The sequence below is a fragment of the Atractosteus spatula genome, chromosome 8, assembly GCF_055471065.1.
Source record: "Atractosteus spatula isolate fAtrSpa1 chromosome 8, fAtrSpa1.hap1, whole genome shotgun sequence".
NCBI lineage: Eukaryota > Metazoa > Chordata > Actinopteri > Semionotiformes > Lepisosteidae > Atractosteus > Atractosteus spatula.
The window spans coordinates 34,773,030-34,799,764 of record NC_142713.1 but is presented as its reverse complement, the minus strand read 5'-3'; the positions used below and the strand labels follow the sequence as shown (position 1 = coordinate 34,799,764).

The window sequence follows — 26,735 nt, the reverse complement described above, 5'->3', positions numbered from 1 at the left end:
ATGCATCTCATGTTTATCCTATCAATAAACTTTGGGGAAAAAATAATATGTAGTCATTGTAAAGTTCCAAAAGTTATATTAACAGCTCTTTTAATATTTCAATTTTGAAATCAACTTAAAATCTAAATAAGTCACATACTAGCTCTAGACCACAGAGAATATCACCATTAATTAAATATTTTTATATTAAAAAGATAAGAGCCAAAACAGAAGAGTAAGCTTTACTTAACATATGCAAGCCTTCAACTCTGTACAACCAGATAACCAGGTACAATCAACAAGACTATTATATGACAAATTTTCAGTACCTATAAACACTTTTATAAAATAAACACTCCTTCTTACTTGCCTCTCACACATCAAACATGTTCCTATATAGTGTTCTCCCTTAGTTTCTTTGAACCAGTCCAAAATAATATAATATGAAATAATATATGAATAACACTACGATTAACATTTGATCAAGAAATAATTTTTTTCATAGAACTCCAAAAAACAAAACTTAGCATTTTCTAAGACAGGACCTACTGTACAGAATCACTGTCTTTCCATCTGTTCAACCATCTATTTATGAGGATAGCTCTGCAACTAGTACACTTAGGGTTTGCAATTCATATAAATTTACTGCTAATTAATGCCAAACCTCTCACCATCTGCGGATGGATAATGCAGTTATTTTCACAGTTACTAAACAACATGCATTGATAATTTGTTTTTGCAGAAAAAGATGCACTGTAAATGCACAGATGCTTTATTAGAATCAATCAAATTTGATCAATCTAGAAAGATTTTACAGACCGGAAACAATCTCTGCAGTGGAAAGAATGAAAATACCTGATGTCCAAAGCCTGGTTGCAGAACTTGGAAAAAAAAAGGAATTTGCTTTTCTGTTAAAAGTAATGAAACCATTATGAGCATCTTGACATATTCAAGGCTTTTACAAGATTCTTGTCCTGAAATCACAAGGTGCAACATCACCATCGCAATGTACTTCTATTGCTAATATTTACTTATTGCAGTAGATATTATCCAGTATATCATTACATTCACTGTTTCCAGCTACCTATTGAATTTTTTTTGTTAAATGTATCTTTTACAGGTTTTATACATTTTTACAGAAATGCTGGAATTGCAACATCTCAATTGTAACAGAAAAATGTACCTGTACAAAAACAAACAAAAAAGCAGCACTATTATTTGCTGTTACAGGAAAAGAACTACTTCTCAGTATATGCAGAAAGGGTTAATAATAGAAATAAGTTCGCAAAGACTAAGGTTACTGTATAAAAATCCACAGCCCTTCAACATTTAGAAATACTGTTAAAAAATTAATAAAGCGGGATTCCCTTAGCTTGCCAGTTGATACCATGGGGTTCTTGGTGCTACAAGGAAGAAATTAAACCTTTAATTCCCCACAAGAAGAATAAGGTTTTAAAATCCTTCCTGCTCCAATTTATTGTGTTTGAGGGTGTAACAGCAGTTTGGCTTAAAAGGCATAACACTTTAAAAGGTGAACCCACAATACCCCCACTGCAATAAAATATAGCCACCTACTGCTTTTACAGGAAATGAAAGGAAACAGCAATTTCAGGGAAAGGCAAAGGAGTCACCCACTAGTTGTTTAGCTGTTAAACTGATTTAAAACAAATGCATGTAAATACATATTAAGAAAAACAAAATACAAAATTAGAGCTAAACTCTGCTAGTCATAGTCTAGCTACCACACAATAAAACACATTTAAATACAAAATGTTTTTTGACACAGTTCTGTTAATGTCCCTAGCCACTTGAACCTTCCTGACAGGAACTAATTAGCAGACTATAAACATTTGGCTTGTCATGCCTTTGAGGGAGATCTGTTACAAAGGCCAATTCGAAAGGACCTGTGTGGGAAATGAAGCTCCCATAAATCATGTCACCAGCATAATGTCCACAATGGATTCTAATATGTAATAGTGTTTCAGCTTACGCAACGTTAAAAGAAAACATATTAAATTCTGACTTAAAGTTTTAGCACACCGATTAGACATTCACTGCCTGACTAAGCCTCCCTGAAAATCAATCTGGATGTCTTTGAATTAATAGCACATGACACCTGTTGTTAACTAAGCTTGGAAATTTGTCATTTCGACAGCTACGGTGCCTCCTAAATTATCATGCCTAATATTAATGGAGCCTATTAAGGTTTTTTTATGACTTCACCTGCTATAATTTAACTTGTGGAAGGGTAGTTATTACTGAATCACCATCTTAAAGCATTCAATCATTAAACAATAAGCATCTTTACTATTCTAGAAAAGTGCAATAATTCATAATGTTGAGAAACAGAAAGGAAATACAGCTTATCAGTTACTCAGAGCTATGGGTACCTCTATATCCAATCATTTACTGCAAACCTAAGCTCAAGAAAAAGGCTTCCCCTTAGTAATAACTCACAAAAACATGAAGTGGCACCTTCATAGCCTTAACTGAAAAACATGTGAGGCAAAATACACTGGTATTTATAAAAAAGAAATACAGAAAAATTAAATAATTAAAATGTACTGTAAGTAATTACAGTTTGATAGTCATGGCTTTGTTACCAGCTCACTGTCTTCTAAAGCTGCAAAGTCTTTCATTTTCTTAATTAGGCCTTTAAAAAAACACCTCTTTTAAGTGTTAGTCATCAAATCGAAAATAAATGCAGTCTTCATTTACTATGTACTTATAGTTTCACTGTCAATCAAAATGATCACTACTCATTGTGTAAAGACTGTTTCGATGTGTAAATAAAAAAACATAGTACACCAGCAAACTACATCTAAAAAAATGAGGCCATACATTTGGTGCTAAATTTAAAAAAGCAGTAATAGAAAAAGATCTGTACTTCTTGAGTGAAGAACCTATTTTGTCATATCAATCTACTGCATCATCACTGAAATTTCTACTGGTTCAATAATAACATTCTGCATCATCTTAATTAAACAGATCCAAGTCAATTATTACACGTAAGTCATGTAGAATAATACAATAAATATAGCATATTTAGTAAGATGAGTAAATCTTACTTAAAGGTAAAGAAAGATTTTACTTACTACTGACATAATTGTTAATAGGTAATGTTCCAAATTTCGTCCATGGTGCTGAACCATCTTAGAATCGGCGGTCACCATCACTTCCACAAACCGAGGGTATGATAAAAATCTTTTCCGTCGTGAATGGGTTCCATTAGCATAGTCTGTGGAATGGAATGCTGGATGAACTGACTTCAAGGCTTCACGTACAGAAAGAAGATCTTCTCCAATATCTTGGTTTCTTTTTACGTGAATGTGGTTTTCAAAATGCTTATCTGTGAACATGAAACAATATGTTGTCAGTCGGAAGAAAAAAGCTGTCAAGGAGATCAAACCAAGTTTTAAAATTATTATTGATGATCTACACTAATATGGATGGGGTATACTATACTAATGCTTCTAAAAATGTATAATGTTGTGCATTGCATTGCAACTTTCAGTAGTTCAATTCCAACTAACAAAAATACTTCTAATTTCTGATTTGTACTACTTATTTCATTCCAGTGAACATGCTTCACAGATTTTTTTATCTGAAAATAATTTAGAAAAAAGCTTTGAAAGACAGAATAATGTGTTGAGACAGTTACAGCATAACAGCATTTTTATTCCCTCCAAATGTCAGAGAGAGATGTGAGGTTTTTCTACTTGACTGCAGCACAAATACACTCTTCCATTCTCCCCCACTTGCACTTGGCATCAATAAGCATGCCCATTGTCTAAAGAGATTGTTTAATTTTAAAAAAATAATAAGATATTTTGTTCTGAAAATTGTTCTGCTACCTTACCAGACTACATTACTTAATAAAAAGAACACATGTAGCGCTTTAATAGAATGTAATTTAATAGCAATATCCACAAAAGTTATCCAAAAAGAAAAAAAAATAGAACTCTTGCCTTGTCTCCCTTTAATATAAAGCTTGTAATATGCATCATTAATCATGGATCCAAAATCATAGGTCAAGGAAGAATGCACCAGTGGATTAATGCTCTACAGTCCATTTGCCCTAACAAATTGAGCACTCAATACAAATTCTTCATCCATATTTTACACATTATGTTAGGTTTTTTACAATGCCGTCATTGTTGTAAAGTCAAAACGCAATTTAAGTGCACAATGATGGTAAAAAAAATGGCAAAAGTTCTGACCTTTTCTTTTATTACCTTCTTAACACCAGGGGCAAAGAAACTTTTTGTAAAGATGCATGTGTCACGTATACGTACCTGTATTCTGCCACATTTGCAAAATATTTGTCTTATTCTTAGAATAGCCTTTTGAAATTGTAACTCACTATGCCACTCAACATATGAAATATAAAATCACAAAAGCTGATTGCCTGGTTGCCAGGCACGCTCATTATAGTCATACTAAGCTGGAAGAATTCATACCTTTATCACCAAAATAATAAGAATTTTGTGATATGATCTATTTGTTCCGTCATATTTTCTTTCAAGTTTATTTTCCCACTGTCCAATCCTTAAAGAACACCTAAATTGTCTAACAAAAAAAGAAAATATAACTTGTTTTTAAGAATCGTATTCCACCAATAATGTTTGTTTCAACAAATGTGTATATATTTACATTACATGCTGAAAAGTGAAGAAAGAAAACACAACATTTCAGCTGTGGAGCCTTCTTCAGGTGTAAGGGAGCCTTCTTACACCCGAAGAAGGCTCCACAGCCGAAACGGTGTGTTTTCTTTCTTCTCTTTTCAGCATGGGATAAACCTATTACATGTTCCTTTGCAGCCTATGCATGCTGAGGCAGCTACCCACCTGAACTACTTCAACATATTTACATTACAACTTGGAACCCCTCCCCCCATTTTAAGCAAACAAGAACCTGCAATCAAATCGACCTACTTCTGAATCCCTGATTATGGAACACTAGGAGGAACTTTTTGGAATAGGGAGAATTGTGAAAATATTAGAGATTTGCTTTTATTTAATCAATCTTAGTTTTCTAAGAGTCAATTTGGTGTTTGTTCAGAACTCACATTTTTTACATTTTTGTATTAAGTCCAGGTTATGTCACTATTGTTTATTTTATGAGAACAGCGAGTGCAACAGTTCTCCCCTGCAGATAGAGAGAAGGGAGTATATTCAAAGATATTTAAAGGAGTTTTTAACACATATATTAAGAACAAAATCATTCTATGAATATTTTCTGTTTCAAATGGCTAATGTCAAGGCTGTAGCTTGATTAAATGGTGCAAAATATAATTTACAGCTCATTTTATCTTATCATTATGCATTTCTGAAACACCCTTCATTAGTGTTAAAGATGCGTGACTGTACTGTAAGATAATCAGAAAACTGTTTGCTAAAGTCATCACTTTTAAAGTATCTTTAATACTTTGTTTAAAAACAAAAGGATATCAGGAACAAGTAGTAGGTTTATTCCATGCTGAAAAGAGAAGAACGAACACACAACGTTTTGGCTTTGGAGCCTTCTTCAGGTCCACACCCATAGCCGAAACGTTGTGTTTTCTTTCTTCTCTTTTCAGCATGGAATAAACCTATTACTTGTTCCTTTGCAGCCTACGCATGCCGACACAGCTACCCACCTGAACTACTTCAAAAGGATATAATCTGCTTTCATAATCCAATACATAGCTATGTTAAGCACTTACATAGAATAATGAATACAATAGTTCTATTAATAAATTCAGAGAACATAAGAATCATTACAAACAAGAGGAAGCCTTTTGACCCATCTTTGGTAGTCAGAAGATAATTATTCCAACCATCTCATCTATCATTTCTTCAAATAAGCCAGAGTATCAGCTTCAACAACATGCCTGGGTTTTTCATACTTCCACAACTTCATACTTCTTTACTTTGTGTAAAGAAGTGCCTTGTGTTCTTGTCACTTACTCTGTACTGTATGTACTTGCATACTTGCGTTTCCACTTTCATCCTCTGGTTCATGTTTCACAGTTAATTCTAAAGTTTAGGGATATCCCAACATACTTCACCACAAAAATCTAAAACATATTACAATTCATAGCATAATGCCTTTAAGATTTAACAGAATATTTGCACTGAAGGTGATGACATATTTTAATCACTGAAAAGAGAAAATAATAACAATTGTAATGTTGCATCTGATATTTCTATTATACAAAGTATAAAAATCATGGAGTGGAACAGCTTAATGGAGTTATGCCGTTTCATGCCTTTGAATGGAAGCTAAAAGATTGAGAGTTCTTCAAGATTATTCAAGCAATACTCGCAGGACACAACCAGAACAGATGCTGATGTGTGACGCACCCGCCATCCTCAAATGGGATTCTGCAGTAGAGCAAGTATTCAAACCCAGTCTGTCTATTTACTTGTTTTGCTAAAAAGGGCAATGTTTTTGGACTGCTGGAATAAACATCCTTTTCCTGTGATTCTTACATAGGCAAATAAGTATGTCAGAGCAGTGTGTTATGATACTGAGCTAGAATTAAGTCTAAGACAACATATTGGACTTACTGCATTTATTAATAATTCTCATGCAACCATGAAATACATATTATTTCCTCTAGAAATCTTTTAGTAAAGGAAAGGTTAGACCCATATAATGTTTAAATATGTGAAACTTGTTGACATTTCCTAAATGTTTTTAGTTTCACTCTGTCGTTTTCCAGATGTGACCACTTGAGAGACATGAAGACAAAGGAAGACTAAATTTTTATTTTACGTGTGCAGCTAGTATTTATGACTCTATTAGCTTGTAAATGTTATGTATTTCAAATTTCTGACACCTTTAGTTTAGAGACAGAAACTGCAGTTTAATTTGTTTTGTAGTTCTGTATTCTTGAACGTGTGCATTTGCTAATGGCATAGTTTAAAAGTTGTGAACCTAATTTAGATGGACAATTAGTCTTCACATGGAGCATTAAGAATTTCTTGTTTCTGTTCTGGACTCAAGCTCATAACCCTATGCATTTATATTGGACTAGCCACACAAGACTTGTTGTTTGACTGCTTTGCTTAATTGTTAAAGCTATAGTTGTTAGAAATGTTATGTGCTTGAAGTAGGTATCTCTGACTCAAGTCATTGCATAGGGGCTTGAAATGATGAGGTAAGTGGTTATCTTTTGGCATCTGTGTTAATGTTTGTGTTTTACAGCATTGAAGACAGCCAAAGGAATGTGTGTGCTCAGTGATGAGGGTAGTTTGCTTTCCGTTCAGTGTTGTTGTGCTGAAATGACTTCTGTTTTTAATAAGAAAAGGGAAGCCTTTTCACAAATCTTTATAGAGAATGTACAGTATACAGAAGTGTTGTAGTGTTTAAAAGTTGGTACAGCGTAGTTTTAACAGCCACTTAATGTGTCAACTTTTTCATTATGCTGGTGAAGGTATCCGTTGCAGTCAGTGCCATGCTTTGTTATGAGGTGTCCTGTAGTGGAAGTCAGGAATATTTTAAAATAACAGTAAAAAGAGAGAACTTTAATCCTGTTTAATTACTGTACTATTAAGATCATTTCTAAAAGCCAGTAGAATTTTGTCTTTATTATGTTAATTTCCTTTATTTTCTGTACCATATACTGTACTGAATGTTGCTTGTGTAAATCTGATTTTCAATATCATTTTTTAACCCCCCGGAAACACTCCTATTTTCAGACATGTAAAAACCCTGGCATTTGTGGTGTGAAGCACTGAACACAGAGCTATGTATAGCTTATAGCCATGGTTCTCAAACTGTGGTATGCATACCACTGCTGGTACCTGGAACGCCCCCAGGTGGTACGCCAGATGACACTGAAAATTTTTTTGTGTGCACTGAAAAATTGGGACGGGTTTTCATATTTTCTATTTTAATCAAATTAGTTTGTGTCATGCGCAGCCTACGTACTATGATACAGCATGTGCTAGTACGTGAGTGGACACAAGAGCTACTATGTAATTCTATACCATTGTATAGGAATATGTGCTACGAACGTAAGTGACCAATTGTATTTTTAAAAAGTTATCTCCAGCAAATAGGGAGGTAGGAGAATGTGCGTGATTTTGGAACAATGCCAATCTTGTGAGCACAGGAAAGTGTGATAGATAACAGAAAAATATTTAAGGACTATTCTAAGTTAATTAGAGAATAATACACTGAGCGTCTCTGTGTTTCGCTCCCATGCAGGTAAGCCCCAAACTACTTGTGAAGAACTTTAGTTTACCGTTGGTGAAAGAGCTGACACGTATTACGTTTGGAGAAAAAGCTGCTAAACAGCTCGACCAGGTGCCCCTTTCGAATGACACAGTCATAGAATTATTGATATGGCCGATGATTTTAAAAGTATGCTGATAGAGCACGTTAAGATGAGCAGATGCTTTTCACTACAATTAGATGACTCTGTAGATGCCTTTGATTTGGCCAATTTACTCGTTTACGTTAGATACGAGTTTGGGGCATGTCCCATTAAGTCCTTTATGTTCTATAAGCCGCTACCAACAAGAACTACAGGAGAGCACATATTTCAGCTTCTGAATGAATTTATCGAAGAGAATGGCATCGACTGGATAAAATGCGTCAGAGTTTGTACAGATGGTGCTAGAGCGATGACAGGCAGACACAGTGGTGTAGTTGCACAAATTAGAGAGGTTGCTCCAGATATGAAATGAACGCACTGCAGCATCCACCACGAGGCCCTGGCAGTCAAGAAAATGCCTGAGGATTTAAAATCTGTTAGACTCTGCTGTTAAAGCTGTGAATTGTATCAAGGCTCAACCAATGAATTCATATCTGATCTGCTCCAAATATATGGTTGCTTTATGCTTGCCATAGAAAAATCTCATTGCAAAATATCTAAAGGTACGTGTGCCATAGGTTGCCGAACACTGGCCTATAGCATATGAACTGTAGGTGTTGACACTTTCAATTATCTATGTAGTCAGGGAGTTAATTTGGGGTTCAGTACACTTGAATTCAGTTTTGAGAGGATTATTCAACCAGAAATTACTTAGTTCTTTATCTAATAAAAAAGATGGGCATACCTGGATAGACCTCCTTCGTGATGTCCTTCTTTATTATGTGCCTGTTGGTTCTGCAGTAAACTTAAAATGCTTGTTTTTGGTATCAGTTTTTAAATTAGATATTTTGTAGCATATAATAGTTTGAATAATTGTTTCCTGAATGTTTCTTTCTATTACTTCACATGGGCAACTGTAAGTTATCCAATGTTTTATAAATTCTATAGGTCCAGCAGCTCTTTTAAGTTTGTGTGATCTGTGTTTGCCATTCTAACTCATACAGAATGAAATTGCTCATATAGAAGAGCTTGCTTCACAAGCACAGGACACTGAAGGTGCTGTTTAGAGTAAAAAACAGTGTCAGTAATCCAATACTGAACTGCTTTCTCAGCTGTCTTAATATCATTGTCTACACTGACTCACTCTCAGTCTAGAAAAATATCCTTTTTTTAGTAACCTAAATATGTTAGGTTACTAATCTGGGAGACACCATTGTTCAGGAAATGTATTCTAGTATATGTGGTTCCTATGTTCTCTTTCAAGTATTGACCATTTAGTGTGACACAGCTAAGATTGATGAATGAACTATATTTTATAAATTGGAAATGCTGAAGAAACTATTTTTTACTCAACACATATTTAGCAGCTCTAAGCAAAGTAGTGCCTTAAAGGTGTTTTTTTTTAATTTGGCCTATGGTGTTTGATGATAAGAATATTATTTTACATTTTAAAGTGTTATTAAAAATAAATTTGACCTAACTCTATAAATATCTTCAGGAACAAGACCTGATTTTTTTTTCAGTTTTAACATATTGAATGTACCTTTTTAAATTTGCATTTTACATGGCAAAAAGTGTCAGAGTGGAACACTTATTTTTATTTTTTTAAAGCTTGATGAGTTTGCTAATGTACAGTGAGCAAGTCCTTAATAATGGGTTAGATAAATGTATGTTACTCTCATATCAGCAGTTAAGTGTCCCAACTAAGTAAGTAAAATAGAACAGACAACAACCTATTGGTTAATTTCTCCTGGTATTTACTGCTAAGAAAATGCCAACAGTCTACAGTATAATAAAAGGACAGTCATTCTGGATTTTGTCACTGAACTTGCTGTGTGAGGTTGAAATAAATATTGTGAAGTTTGTGTTTTTCAGATATGGAAAAAGAAGGAAGGAAGAAGGACAGGCACACAAGCCTCCTCTCATTTGTAAAATTAGCTTTGGCTCTTTTTAAGATTTTGACCAGATTTTGTACAATAATTAATTATTTGGATTTTGATTAGGGGTGGCACAGTGAGATCATTGCTGTCTCGTAGCTCTGGGGCTCTGGGTTCAGTTCTGGACCTGTAATATTATCTGTGTGGAGCTTGTATATTCTCTCTATGTTCATGTGGGTTTCCTCCGGGTGCTCCGGTTTCTCCCACAGTCCAATAATTTACTGGTAGGTTAATTGGCTTCTGGGGAAATTGTCCCTGCAGTGTGTGAGTGCCTGTGTCTGTGTGCTGTGTGTGCCCTGCGATGGACTGGGGTCCAATCCAGCATGTACCCTGCCTTGTGTTGCATTCTATATAGGCTTTGGCTCTCCCATGACCTTGAATTGGATGAACCCAATAAAAAAAGGATTGATGGATAGATTTTGTCTAGTATTACTTTGCACATGTTTCTACCGACAGATCAAAATAATCAATTAACTTAAATAGTCTGTTTATGCAAATAAATAAAACTTATAACAGATAACCATGTTTTTCATGAAGTCCCAGGGACACAGAATGCAATAAATTGGAGCTAAGCATTTTAAACCTAACAATTCCCTGGTTTGAAAAAGGCAGATGTTTGCATATTCTGTGTGAACCTCTTTTCTGCAACTTCAAATGTATTCTGTATTAAAAAGTCCACACTAGGCAGGCAAAAGATGTTTTTATATGGAACACAACATTTATGCATATTGTTAAAACCTTTTACAAATTTCCTAAATACTTTCATTATGAACATTATGATAAGAAGCAGTTTTATTTGGGTAAGAATTACCTTTTCTTAATGTAAAATGTCCTGCCAATTTCATTGGCACCCTAGTGGTACAACTCTTTTTTTCTCAGTAGGCTATGGTGGTGAAAGAATGTTAATTAATTCAATAAATAAATAAATTTTGTCTATTGTTCTTTTTGACACATGTGGAATGGGCTATAAAAAGGAAATAAGGTATTAAAAAAACTTTTGTATGCTGAGTACATTTTGTTTAATTTAATCTGTCAAGGAACCTATAAGTACTCTATGCACATATATTACATCAAAGCTGTATAAAAGGTCAATAACTATTTTTGTCAAGTTAATCTGGCTGTGAAGCCCTATTGCCATTCTCACAGTGTAAGTAGCAGCTAATTCCTTTATGAAGGGGATTTGAATGTAAGCAGATTGAAAGTTTCTGGTGCCGGCATGATTTAAGTAATGGCATTACAATGACAGTGAAAAAAAGGCTGTTAATGCCGTTATCTATCTATTATGTTATTTAAAATTCTAAAACATCATTCAAGGTATAGCCGTATATAAAGACTGAAGTAAATTATTATCTGCTATTATTCAGAAGAGCATAAAAAAACTTTTGATTCTATAAGACTGTATCTTGTAAAGAATGACATACTCAACAACACAGATCAACAATTATGTCATGTAAGTAAAACTGTAATAAATTTCTGGTATTCTGCATAGTTATCACTCCTTCAGCAGTAAAAAAGGTAAAGTGGAATATATGGCTGTTTTATCAACAGCAACTTATATTTATACTCAAATTTAATGCACATGTTACAGCACTGGAATATTTTACTGGAGCAATCTAAGTGAAACGGCATCCATTTTTGTTATTGGATTTCATAAAACATTGCGTGCTTCATAGGTATACAACTTTTTAAACATAAGCAAATATATTTCTTCAGAATATCATTGTTTAGGAGTCATATAGACCTAAAGCTATCTGGGGTCCTTATAATTGTTAAGTCTGTGTAATGAATTAAAAGTAGAAATTCCTATAAGGATTTTCATACCATACAGTAAGTTCTGTTATGTTTGTATTCCTCATCTTTCAATTCATGCTTTTTTTCTAGAGTTCATTAATGTGTACATTTTATAAAACTTCCTGACCCTCTGTGATTCCCATCTGTGATTTAGATGGATTAATGGTATTTGGAGACTGACACACTAGTCACAATAAGAAAGAAGCTATGTGACTTTCACAAACTACCCGTGTGATTTCAAAACAGAGTTTTTTCAGGATAACTTCACCGTAGGATATCGCCTGTCCACATTTTGACCTTTGTGGAGAAAGTTACATGATGGTGCACTTATCACCTCATAGTGACAAATATTGTTTAGAAATTAGCAATAAAATATTTAAAGGTTGAGATCTGAAACATTTATTTTAAAGGCCTTTATTTTAGATGCTGTTCTTTCAGCACCTCCTTGGAAAATAACAAACTTCAGTGATCAAATGTCAAAGAGATTTATGGAAAAATATTTAAAAGATAAAAAAATAAATATAATGCACTAGGACTTAAGTTTTTTATGTATAAGGCATGGAAATCACTACTTCATATAAGGCACATAAAATACATCCACTATACATTACACAAGCTAAGGAAGATCTAAGTCCACATAAAAAATTAAGTCCAGGGAATCACCAAATACAATAGTACAATAATGTAGACCTACAATTAAGATGTGATACATCCTTTAAGCAAGTTGGTTTATACAAATGTACAAGCTGTCATGGACACAATAAACATTTCATTTGTGATTTTATACCTTATTAGTTGTAATGACTTTCCTCTGTTAATTAATAATAATTCATTCATTTTCATAGAAGTGCAACTTTTCTCCACAACATTTAGATTTCACACGCTTATGATTTTAAGCACAATTTTCACTAGCACTGCATGAGGACAGTTCTGAGCAAGAAGAAAACATCTGAATTATCTGTCCCTTTGTAAGATCTTACAATGAGTATATAAATTCTTGTATAGTACTTTTAAATTTAATACGGCACTAACCCTGTTTTTTTAAGTTATTTGACTTTGCTTTACTTTGCAACTAATAAAGGTTTAAGATGTGAACATTTTCAAGACATCAAAGACTCTTTACATCAGTTATGTCATTAACCACTATTTAATAACAATAATAAAGAATGAAAGGAAGAACATTTCATAACACAGTGAGTTACTTAGACTGGTGAAGAAAGCGTTACCCAGGCAAACACTTTAAGGCCGATGTTCATATTCAAATGATCTGAATGCCTGATGACAGTTCCAGCTTTTTGCTGATCTTCTCCAACACTCTTTACTGATGTTTCACATGACATGATTTCAAAAGAACTGTTTGTTGTTACTTGAATGTACAAAAGTTCCAATGACAAAACAAAAATATGCTTCTCTGCCTTTAAATCTGTTCTTGCAATTCCTAGTCATTACTGTGATGAGGAGCTCTGTTCAACAGCTATGATTTTTGTGACTTGTGAGGTTTCTCGGCATTGTAATTTATGTCATTTTCCTGGAAGGCCTTTGAAATGAATAGATATGCGAATAAGCACATTTGTTCTCAATGCAAGAAGAGCTTTGGCAAAACTGCAATTTATAGTCACAGAAGTCAGTCAGTTCCACATTCAGAAATTAAAAAATCTTAAAATATTCTTAGATAATAATAGATTCACCAAAATAAAGGTAACAATAACTGTTATTTGAACTTGCAATGGCAAGCTTCACATATACCAATGTATGGATATTTTCAATGTTTTAAATTGTTGAACAAAATTAGAAAGATCTTGAGAGCAATAATTAAAGTGCAATGGTGTGTCAGCCTCCAAAATATTCTGTTGCATTTCTTTTAGCTATACTTGCTAATGCAATCCAATATGAGATAAAGAATATTTGTTGCACAAAAGACATCTGGAACTGTACAAATTACTGCAAGGGCCCACAGGTTACTTAGCAACAAGATGATACAAGAGGTTCACACTTGCTAAGCAAACTTCCTATTCTTTTCCATGTGTTGGGTGGATCCCACTGCTCTCTTAACCTAGCATATAAACAATCTAATTACTAATAAAACATAGGCAGATTATTATTCACTGTTATTTTTTATAATACAACACTGAAAACAAAAGGTTATATTCACTATTTTACAACAGAAAAACCCTCGTGGAAGTTACAATGCAACACATATGTTTAGTTTATGTCAGACGCACATAAAAGTGATGCTGTATAGTACAATCCAACATATTTTGAACTAAGACTTATCTCATTGTTGAGATAATTGATGATAGTATATGTTGACTGTCTCTTGGAGAACTTCCAGAGAACATCAATGGCTTTTCTTGTTTTAAATGCTTCCAGCAAGTACAAGGCACAGAAGACCATTTGACTGAAAAAAGACTCAAAACAAACACCTTTTAAATTTGCAGTGTTTGTTGTCTGAGGAATTGTTAGCTGTTGCCATTCTCATGTATCTGACAAACTGGGACAGTTGGCCGAATGAGACTGCCTGCAACAACCTTAGCAAACGAACTTAAGCTACAAACTACAATGTGAGACAAGACGTTTCTTTCAAGGGAACATAAAGAGTCGAGAGCAAGTGCCATGAGATCACTGACCTTCACAAAGAGTGCTTTAGACCTCGTCAGGAAGGAAACTGGCTGAATACAAGGAAACAATTCCATTTGCCTAATTCACATTCTTCTTAATTGATAGTATGAGGCTGAACCTTCACAGGAAGTTTAATTACATTTAAATTATAATTACTTTTCTTATTACTATCTTTGCTACCCTAACTAGCAAAGTGAGCTTGGTGGTCCTTTATAGACTATGGTTCACATTATAAAAATGTTCACACAGTTTGGCATGGTTCCCTCCAACTGGCAGTGTTTGCTTAAATGTGCCCAAACTGAATAAGCGGGAGGCTGAATTACCCTCTCAACTATCAGGGTGGTCTATCCAGCAGGGAGTGATACACACAGGCAGGACACTGCACAGAAATCCTGCTTTTGGGTGCACCCACTTATGCCAAATACATGGCCTGAAGAGTGGCAGAGGAAGCACCAGTCTAGACCAAGACCTGGCTTTTATCTTTAACAAGTATAAAATATTTATGAAATCACACAGTGCTTCCTGCTGTTCGCAACTGAGAAACCTGCTATTTTGCTCTGACAATGACGGCCAAAAACTGTAAAAACTGCTTTGATGCGCAGCAATCAAAGCCGAACACAACAGCTCATTGTTTTAGTCAATTTAAGCAGGTAAGTCATGTAATGTCATGCCATGTATGTAATGTCTTAAAAGCAATTATGTGGGCAAAGTGCAAAGAATCCCAGTGGTGCCTGTCATGAACATTACTCACATCATGGTTTAAAAAGTTTGGATTGCGGTCTGGTTTGGAGGAGAAGAAGTGATGATAAAAGATCTAAGGCAAGCAGTTTCTGGGACAAGAAATTAACAAAGAGTGACCACAGGGAAGCATACAACTACTAATGTCCAATAGTCTGAACAGATGTCAGGAAAAATAATCCTACAACAACCTGAAGTCTCAAGAACAAATGAGAAAGAAACTAACTATGAACCCATAAGTGCATTCCATGACTTCACCGCTGAGGTCTTTATACACTTGTTTTAAAGCATATCACTGTACCTGTTGAGAGATTCTGCTTCAGGGTATTTCATCAGCTCTGAACCTGTTAAAAGGCTGAAAACTAAGTAGGTCAGCACACTGACTTCTAATTAGGTCAATGCTTCAGGCAAGGAAATGAACTGGTTTACAGCTTTGACCACTTTATTCCTGAGAAAGGACAGAACTCAGATTCTAAGGTGAAAACAAGTTCAGTGAAAATAGGTGCTGGGGACGCAAAGCTAATTTACACTTTTCAGAAAACACTGACAATGACATAGTCAATGGCAGCAACAAAGTATTTTGAAATAGTAAATTCAGTTATTGAACTTCAAATGTTTTAACTGTACATAGTAGACCCCACAAACATTTGAACATTAGAAAACACAGTAAGGATTCACCCCTTTTGAGGGGTTTTTGCCTATCCCTTAGCAGTGGCATATTTCTGAAGCAGCAACATATTTGTAACATATTACAAAGTAAGCATTTTATTCCTTTTTTGGCATGTCATATGGAGAAAGAAACCTTTCTCGCACGGCCTTTTCATAATAGCTGAGGGTTAAGTGGAGTACTACATAGGCCTACCCTTCAAAGGGGCTCTTTATCATTACATCTGAAAACAGATGCTATCTGATGGGAGTTTGGAACCATCGATTTGGACACCTACTCCAACAAATCCCTTTAAATTCTGATTCTTTGTCTGTGTTTTGTACTTTGATGCTTGATGCAGGTGTCTTCTTTTTTACTCCCTATCTCATCATTATCACCGCCTCTTCTATGAATTTAAGAAGTGTCTGCAGAGGCATCTCTTCTGGCACAAGTTTTAGAGCATCTCAATAAATCCAAACTTCATTCATACAAGCATTTCTGGGGTTTAAATGGTTATCAGACTTGGTAATAATGCTATGTTGGCCAAGATCTTTTTCTCTAAATGAGAGTACACCTTTTAGGACATTCTGTGCCTAAAAGAAGCAATACATAAATGTGAATATCACTCAAAAACCCAGGGGTCACTTTAGGCTTCTAACCCTTATTGCTGACTTCTGCTATTACCAGGTAACAATGCATGATAATGAGCTCAGACAACTGACAAATCAAGCTCCCTGCTGATAAAAGATGTATGCTGTCTACAAAGAGGCCGCCCACAAAGATTTCTTCTGGTGATCTTTTCAGATTTATGCCATGGTGAACTTTGCAGGGTAAGGATTCCTTTTGTGCTCTGCTGCTCTACACAGAGGGAAAGGCTATAAAAAAGTCAAATGAAAAGGCAGAATTCTAACAGTCAGTTTAACAGAGGACCCAAGTTTTTTACACAATCTTGAAAGGAATTATTTTTTAAATTGGTACTCTTTTGGGATATACCATATTAAACATCTTACGTCACCAGAATAGAAATGCTTCAAACATTAATGAAACAGTGCCCTAAAGCATTTCTGTTCTTCATTAGCTACATAGATGTGTTAGCAATAGAACATTATGAGTCATTTTATCAGATTATCTTGCAAAATACTGGACTTAATCCTGATCTTTTCAAATACATTCACATAGTTAAAACATAATCCAAATTTATCCTATAATTGATTGTGCTAAAGTAATCGCTAGATCTAATCCAGTATTTTTAATTTAATTTGGATTGCAAAAGTAAAGTATAACAAAAACTAGTTTCAAGATCTTTAGAAATAAAACTAATCTTCATAAAACTAAACAACCATATTCCTTTGGTGCTTCCCTACCACCCCAACACACTTTCTATCCCCAGGACTGTTAACGACAAATTCCCCATCTTACAGGATGATCCCTCCATTGGGGCCCTTTTTTTTTGACCACCCCATCATCTCACATCACCGACCACCTAATGTGCGTAACCTTCTTGTTAACAGCTCCCTTGACCGCCCTCAGACACCATCCACACAAGGCACTTTCCCTTGCAACAGAGCTCGCTGTATCACCTGCAAGTACATATCTAATACCACACTCATTCATCTTGTACCTTCAGCAACCTTATTTACTGTATCTCTTGCAGTAAATGCCCAGCTATCTACCTTTGGGAAACAGGAAGGAGACTCTGAGACTGCTTCAGAGAACATGTTAGGACTGTGAAGATTAAAAATTTCTCCAAGCCCATTGTTTCTCATTTCACCTCTGACGACCATGATCACACTAATCTCTCCATCTGTGTTCTCAAAGATGGTTTTCCTAACTCCCAACATCAGAAAGACTACAGAAACTAAAATTATCCTGCAGCTAGGATCACACCTTTCCTCTTCTCTCAACAACAGACTACTTTTCTTCTAAATTCTCTCTATTCATTGTAGGTTTCATTTCACACCTCTCTACACCTATCCTGACTTCACACCACCTGATTCGTCACTCTGCCTGTTCCCTGCTCCCGCCTCCCACTCCTCCTCTCTCCTAGCTTTTGTTCTCCTATGCTACATTACCTTTGCTTACTGCCCTGTCTTTCTCACACCTGAAGAAGGCTCCATGGCCAAAACATTGTGTTTTCTTTCTTCTCTTTTCAGCATGGAATAAACCTATTACTTGTTCCTTTACAGCCTACGTATGCTGACACAGCTACCCACCTAAACTAATCTTCTCTATGTTTTCTCAAATGGTTATCAAATATCAACAACAGATTATACTATTTTCACTACATAATTATATGTAGATAGAAACAGCTGTTTTTCACTAGAGGTTTAATGGAATATGAATTCAATCAGGTGTCACATAACTGTCAGAGATTATAGTGTTGATACTACTAAAATATTACTGCAAAAACACTCAACATTAAACTTTTTTCTCCATGGAGGAGATATGATATTGTTTTAATTAGAAAATGTTATGGGGTGTTTTATACCAGAAAATTATATTTACACACTTGAAATTTTAAGTGATGCATACATGTCTGCCTAAAGAAAATATAAGTTATCACAAAGCAGAAACAAATTTAAAGTACTTAAGCGAAATAAGAAAAATTTGGATGTAATTTTAAAATGCCTTCTATTAGTTTTAAGTAAAAAATGTTTTTAAATCTTTCTTTGTGGAAAAAAAGACTTAAAAAGTGGATACACCTAATAGATCTGTTTGTCTCTGTGCCTTTATCACTTTTATCACTGGTGTACAGAGAGGTTATCTGGACATGGTTACTATAAAAAGTCTCAGGCCACAGACACTAACCTTAAAAGTCTACAAGTGTTCCAGCCTAAAATCATAAACAGCATTTTCTAAACTTATTAGCAGTCAATAGGAAAAGGCATGATATACTGTAATTGTATGCATCTGAAAAACCTTTAATTTAACAACAAGCAAAAACCCCTAAAGCAAAGGCGAGTGTGACCTTGTTATGTACATGCTAGGTAACTTTGCTAGGTAATTTTCTTTAACAGTTTTTTTTAATTTATTGCTTCAGATGTGTCTAGATAAATTTTGAAAATGTAAAAAAAACATAAGGGTGTTCATTTATATTTACTTCAATTACTTTCAACTTATGGTATACCATATGGTAATGGAACAAACTGTCAAATTATACTGTGGATCCTGTGTCACTGAGGGCATTTGCGAACAGTCGTTACCATACTTTCTTCACTTAGCAACCATAAACTGGATGAGCAGTGATGGGCATATTATGTGATGTGTTACTTACCTAATGCTATCAAAAATTAAAGCAAACCAACTGAAAAAAACAATTAATAGCTTAATGTAGAGGTAAGGTCCATGCTGCAAAGCTGAAAAAATGCACAGCACAGCTCCTCAGCTATAAAACCTTCTTCAGATATGTGGAACTTTAATTTGAGATGAAGAAAGTTCCACAGCGAAAGCAATGTGTTTTTTTTCTTTCTACTTTTCATTTTGGAATTAACACGTACTTGTTCTTTGCAGATCACATGCTGACACAACTCCCAAATAGAATGTAATCAATAGTATGAAACCTCTTGACTAATACAGAGGGCTCACCTTGAACAGTAAATATGGCATCAACAAACATGTCACAAAAAGTCAGGTTAAATAATCTTACCTGACACTGCACAAGGTTTAACATCTTCTTTCAGTGGTGTCTCCCTCTTAGGTTCATGTTTGTACATAAGGTGAGGTTTGTTGTGCTCATCTTCATACTCTTCTCCTGAAATCATCAGTGGTTCTAAAAAATATTCTCCATTTCTGGTTCTAAATGTTCCAATCTGAGGGGAGAAACACAAATCTTCTGATTAAACAGGAAAATGGCACTACATCTGCTAACTGAACATATCCAATGAACCTATACACATGATTGTGCTCATCTCTCAAACACACAGCATAGAATTTTTCATTTCTGACTAATTCATTAAATTAACCTATTCAGAGACTGAGAGAAAGAGAAAACATCTATTAAACACTGATTAAGGATTCTGGTTGCTCTAGGGCCTTGAGTAATTGCATTGACCTACACTCCACCACATCAGATGTGCTACTGAACGTTCTCTGAACAGGCATATGAAGGTGTAAACAGTCTAGTTGTAATTTTAAGGACTCTTTTCAATTCTCTATAAAAATTATATTTAATAGAAAGTACTTAAAAACACTCACTGCACACAGTTTGTAGGACATAGACACAACACAGGGCCAATAAATAACATTATTGCATTATATTATATTTCTGTTAGCACCCCATCACTCAATGAAAGACACCTATTCAGTCGGGTGATCTTAAGTATATGCGGTCAGCTAATAGTCTAGTTTTCTCTGACACATTCTCGCCTGGCTGAAAAACAATAAATAGTGCTTGTGGAAGGGTAAAGAAGTATGCTTTCACCACGTAACAAATTAGCTCTGAGTCACAGGCTGATCAATTGGAGTTCATACAAGGAAATATCTAAGGTTTTGGGCTTATGAAGACAGATCAACAACGGAAACATTTATAAAATAATCAGTTCAATAAAAAATACTATAATTGTACACAAGTTACACAGTGACATTTTCAACCATCCATTTTCTAAACACTTCATTCAATTCAACAGGGAAGCCTCAGCAATCAACAGGCCCAAGTTGAGGTACACCCTGAATGGAGCACCAGTCTGTGTGCAGTGCACACACAGACACAAACACAAAAACACAGACACACACTCACACCAGGACTGATTTACAGTGATTTTTGTTTTACAGAAACAATACAGCACCATTTAATTTAAAGCGCTTTGCAAAAGTATTCAGACTCTATCAAATACCACATCATTTTGTGATGTTACAAAATGATGCACACATTTTTAAAATATTCAGACCCATGAACAGATTATCTGGTAAAAGCATTTTGTCCATTCTTCTTGGCAGATTTATTTAAATTCTTTAAGGTTGCTTGGAGATCACTAATCTGGTATTTTCATGTCTTTCCACAGATAATAAACAGGAGTGAGGACTTTAACTGGGCCACTCAAGGACATCCACTTTATTATTTTTGGGGTACTCCATTGTAGTTTTAGCCTTGTCTTGCTATAAGGTGAATTTTCATCCCAGTTCTAGGTCTTCAGCAAACTAAAGCAGGTTTTTCCTCTAAGACTTGCCTTTAATCTGCTCCATCTACTGTATTTTGCCTCAGTATTGACAAGATTATCAGTCCCTGCTGATCAGAAGCAACCCCATAACATAATACTGCCTCCTCCATGCTTGACAGGAGGGATGCTGTTGACTGGGTGATGTACTGGGTTGTTTGTACTGGATGTAACATTTTGCTTTTAGACCAGAACATCAGAAGTTGTCTTGTTTGACCAGAGAACAATTTTGCCACATGTTTGCAGTATCACTTACATGCTTTGTTGCAAACTCCATGCAGGAAGTGAGATGTTTTTTTTTTCTAGTAATAGCTTCATCTTGTCACTATGCAATACAGAACAGCTGTGACTAGAGGATATTTTCTCCCATCTGAGCATTTGCAAAGTCACTATTGGTTGTCTCTTTGGCATTCCTAGCCTCTTCCTTCCTTGCGCTGATTTAGGCTGCCTGGATAGTATAATACACCTTCTACTTATTAACGATTGACTTTACTGTGCTCTAAGGGACATTCTGTATCTTTTAATTTTTTAATTACCTTATTCTCTTGGCTTCCTAAAATTCTTGTCCCCTGAGTTGTTTTAAAAGCTTCTTACTCATCATCGGCTACTGAAGGAACCAATAGAAACAGTCATATTTATTTTGAAATAAGCTAATATTGCTCTATTATTGCATACCAGCAGAGGCCACTAAACAGTATGGCTTGTTAAAGAACTTTTGTGTTTGTAATTTAAATTAGGTTTGAATGCTTATGCCCTGAATACATATATATTGTGATGCTGCAAGGGCTGCCACTCCTGAAGGCCAGTACTTGCCGTGAAGCATCCCTCAGTTTGTAAATACTTTTGCCAGCATTAAAATGGCCATGACAGAATTCCAGCAGCACAATTGAACACGAAACAGCTGTGTGCTTTGTTCCATCCTATATGAATAAAAAATCAAGCCGATAGCAGGTGCACCTGTAGCTGGGAAGCACTGCAGAGTGAGAGAAGGTTGCCACACTCTAAATGTTGTGTTTTGTTGTAGCTGTTATATTTTGTATATTTTTTTTACAAGGCAGGAAAGAGCAACATAACAAGTTTAAGACTCGAGATGACAGAAAAGGGCTGTTATAAAGAAGATCTGAAGGAAACAATCTGAATCAAGTCTAAGGAATGGAGCAGGATGCTGAACATAATACAAACATGAAAAGGACGTACACAGTGAGTCTGGAAAGACATTAATTTTTTTGGACAAATGTTGTTTTTTTTCATTAAATAAAACAGTGGCAGGTTAGTTGCCATGGTATTTAGATGAGGAACTTGATCTAAGAGCTAGGCTTTCTTTTAGCTCATTGTTTTATTTTTCCATTATTTGTTCAAATGTAAACTCTGCATGAAGAGTGGGAACATTGTTATGAGATAATTATCAATTAGCTTCTAAAGAAATTTGAAAATCTTTATAACAATACAGATAAACATTTTGGAAGTTTACTGTAGTCTATTATATTCACATATTGATTGTATGCAGTGTAAGAAATATTGTTTAAATACTATAATAATAATAATATAAGGAATAAATTTAAATACAACAAGCTTACCAAAAATTAAAATAGCAATTGTAAGACTTTATTTTACTGTGTTAATTTGGTGTGATCTTTGAAGTTTGATTCATATATTTATATAGAGGTATTTTTCATTTGCTATATTACCTGTAATGCATGTTAAAAACTGTAATTTTATGCAATGCATACACATCAGATAATATACAGTATCTTGCAACATGCTGGAGGTTAAACTAGAAGTGTCTTATACACTATCATAGTACTCTGTGAATACTGGTCAGATATTTAGCATATCAAGTTATGCATAGCAATTGGATCAGTTTTGACTGAAAAATATAATCACAATAAGCAACACACTGTGTTACAGTATAGGTAGAATATCTGGGATATTCCTCAGACTTTTCATTATTTTTCTTTCTTTACCAAGTGAAGTTTATATGTGTTCAAAAACTGTTATGATTGGAAATGGTCACATCTAGAAAAACTGTATCTCAATTTTTGTCTTTGTACTGCCTCAGACATCAAATTTAAACATTTATGACAGCCAAACATGGAGCAAAATGGCTCTTGACTAACTAAAAATCTTCTTCCAAAACTCTACACAGACCACGAATGCTTTCATAATCCTCACTGCCCTATTCAGTGTACTTAGTGGAGCTCTCCCTTTTAATTAACTAGTCAAGTTATACATCTTATATTATCTTTGCTGTACAACAGAGATTTCAAAGAAAACATTTAGACACAACACTGGGGCTTGAGAATTAGAAAAAAAACATCTGTCTGCTTAAGAATTAAATGTATAAAGCCCAATCCCTAATTAGCAAAAGACCATTTCTGCAAATTGGAGTGTTTCCCACTGCAGATTTGTACAATACAAATCTACTCTATTGTTAAGATGTTATGTTTTTCTTTGAAGGTAAACATAACCACTAGGCAACAGGCTGTCATTTACAAAAGAAAAAGCTGAGGCCCAAAATTCAAATGAACATGTGCATGGCAATGATAAGACGCTCTTGATCCTATTTATACAGTGAACAAGTGCAGTACTACAAAGCAAAATGTATTTATGAAAGAATATTTGAGACAGCACTCAAAAGCCATTTATCCGATTTGTGATACTATTGCTTAAATAGAACCAAAATAAGGACCTTCAATCGTTGAACATGGTTGAAGGCTTTTAAAATATCAATGAATCATGATGTTACAATGAAAAAGATATATAAAACTTTAAACTTTTCTCAATTAATGTGATCACAAGCTCATAGCAATGGATATTATCCAAGATTCATCAAGGCCCTGGGTTGGGACAGGTAAATTTAAACATTCATTTGTTTCCTTGATTAGAAAATTATCAATTTAAATACAGTAATCATTTAAACCAAGGTAACTACGGTGTCTCCAGACTGCTCCAATGCTGAATTTTGTTACAGCCAGCTGTTTAATTATTTAGTTGATAAACAGAAAGAACAATGCAGTAATTAAGAAACTGTTTGCAACAAAGTACAGAAATGGATCTTATTGGATGGTCTGCAAGTTATGTAACAATGATTAAATCTGTACTGAAGCACAAAACAAATACAACAAACCAGGTCTAATGTAATCAATCCAATATTGTAAACAAAAGCACCAAACCTAGTGTAAACAAACTGTTAAAAATAAAAGGAGCATAAATTATAACTAATACGCTGTCACTATGGTCCCCTGTCTATGGCAATTGCAAATTGGACCCACAGATGTTCTGACTCTGGACAAGAGATACAAACGCAAGACCGCTACATTGTTTTCTTGAACTTCTGCCATGTAATCCTAGTACTATGTCATCTTGCATTGCCCCACTACAAAATCATCAATTCAGAATTAGATTGAAAGAGCAGAAAAAAAAACTGTCAGCTAAAGGACTTCATCAGTGTATTGGTGAACACTTAAATATACCCTCAATCTGCACCAATCAGGTCAACAAAACCAGTGCCCATTTAATAATAGATTAGTTTACTTACATTTAATTACAGTGAATTTCAATGTGCTTCACATACAGGAAAAAGCTAAAAGAAGTTAAAGAACTTACTTAAGCTTAAAGAACATAAAGATTACAAAGAAGGATAAAGATAGGAAATTATATACTTTATAAATTAGATAATTAGAATTTATAGAACTGGACATTGATAGGCTTGCAGGTAGACAAGGTTTTAAGATCTCTCTTAAATTTCATGATGATCAGGTAGGCTACTAAACAAGCAAGGAGCATAGACTGAAAAGGCACGGTCACCCATAGTACTGTATATAGTTTGGTTCAGGAGATGTGCAGCAGATTAATTTGACCTGATTTAAAAAGACCAGGTGATGTTTGAACAAGAAGGTCAGTAAAACAGAAAAGGTCTTTGTCTTTTAAACTCTTAAAAACCAGAAACAATTCTTTAAAATCCACTTTCTGATGGACAAGGAGAAAATGGAGCTCTGTTAGAACGGGGGTGGTATGGTCTGACTTCCTTGCTCTGGTGAGTACCCTGGCAATTCTGTTCTGAAGAAATCATTGTTTAATTTATGTGCTAAATCACAAAGGAGAGCATTACAATAATCCAGGCGAGATTAAATGAAGGCATGAATTAAATTTTAAGAGTCTACAAAATTGAGAAAGTTCAAGAAGGTAGCTGTGTCAGCATGCGTAGGCTGCAAAGGAACAAGTAAAGGTTAATTCCATGTTGAAAGCAAAAGAGATACAACTATTTTTATTCTTCTTAATAATTGTTTCAGCTGTGGAGCCTGAAGAAGGCCAACCCATTGTGTCTCTTTTCTTTTCCTTTCAGCATGTAATAAATCTTTACCTGTTCCTTTACAGAACTGAGAGGAGACCTTAGCCAGAAGATTTGAGAGAAACATCAAACTTTACTCCCAAATTGTTTACCACTGAGGACAGGGGGATAACATTTCCAACAACGGTGAATTTGGTGGTCACAAACTGAGTAGGTGTTCCAATCAGTACTGTATGCCCTCTGTTTTGGTACTATTAAGCATGAGAAAATTGTGGCTCATCCATATCCTGATCTCCTGTTTACTTTTCTCCTCCTCTTACTGAATGCAAAATAATTTACAACACAAACAGACAAAACTTACAACAAAAACAGCAAAACTGTAGTTTTCCAGATAATTCCCCACTAACAATTTTAAGTAGATATGAGCTTATTAAAATGTGTATCCTGTATCATTTAACAAACAATGACATATCACATAAAATAAAAGGATTTATAACAGAAGGATTCTATAATGACTACTTAGTGTTTCAGTTTTTAGATGTTAAAATTGGCTTGTTTGCTTGAGTTTGTCTCAGTTTAAAAGCAACAATATGGTACTGTCTATTGACTGTTCTTTGTTGCCCTGTATCAGATAGTCATATGATTCTCATCTCACTGTATAAAATTCAGTATATGCGTTTCTGCTATTATGTGATAGTTTGTTCCTGGAAAACACCACATTATGGAAAATTGTGTTATAGCAACTGATCATATTATTAGCTTGAATGTATTACTTTTGCACAATATGTAATGTGTTTTATTATAATTTTAAACAAAATAGTGAAAAAATAAATAAAGATATAATATGCATCAGAATTTACATTAAAAAGTGATGAGTAATTCTGCAGTGAAGGATTTTTTAGAAATGTACACTACAGTAAGCCTGAATGATATTCAAATGACATTCTTTAATTTCTCTCATATAACTTTTTAACATCAAGCTTTTGTTTCAGAGTAATGGTTTTTCATTTATTTTCACTTGTGCCACACATTAGCAGAACATTTCTTACCCTTGCCATTCATTGCAACAGCATTATATACAGTGTTTTCAAAGAATGAAAATATAGTAGCTGAGCACAAATGCACAACTTCAATGCATAGGGATGTTAGACAAAGAGACCAATTCTTGAGAGAACACGTCAACACATCCCAAGCATGTGTCCCTGAGCTAAGGCTGCCACACAACCATTTTTCCTCTACACGTCTGTCTAGAGTTGTGGCCTATTCATGTTATGGA

At 34.7% G+C, this 26,735-nt stretch overlaps 1 protein-coding gene across 2 annotated transcripts in view; it reads right to left on the bottom strand.

Moving 5' to 3' along the window:
* Positions 1-26,735, bottom strand: part of LOC148829504 (A disintegrin and metalloproteinase with thrombospondin motifs 20) — a 155,509-nt gene that overhangs the window by 121,307 nt on the left and 7,467 nt on the right. For both annotated transcript variants that reach the window (XM_088924181.1, XM_088924182.1), the window contains exons 3-4: positions 19,662-19,824; positions 3,075-3,328 (exon numbers count right to left, since the gene is read on the bottom strand). In XM_088924181.1, coding sequence (XP_088780307.1) covers positions 3,075-3,328; positions 19,662-19,824 — 417 coding nt within the window. The remainder of the gene's footprint in view (positions 1-3,074; positions 3,329-19,661; positions 19,825-26,735) is intronic.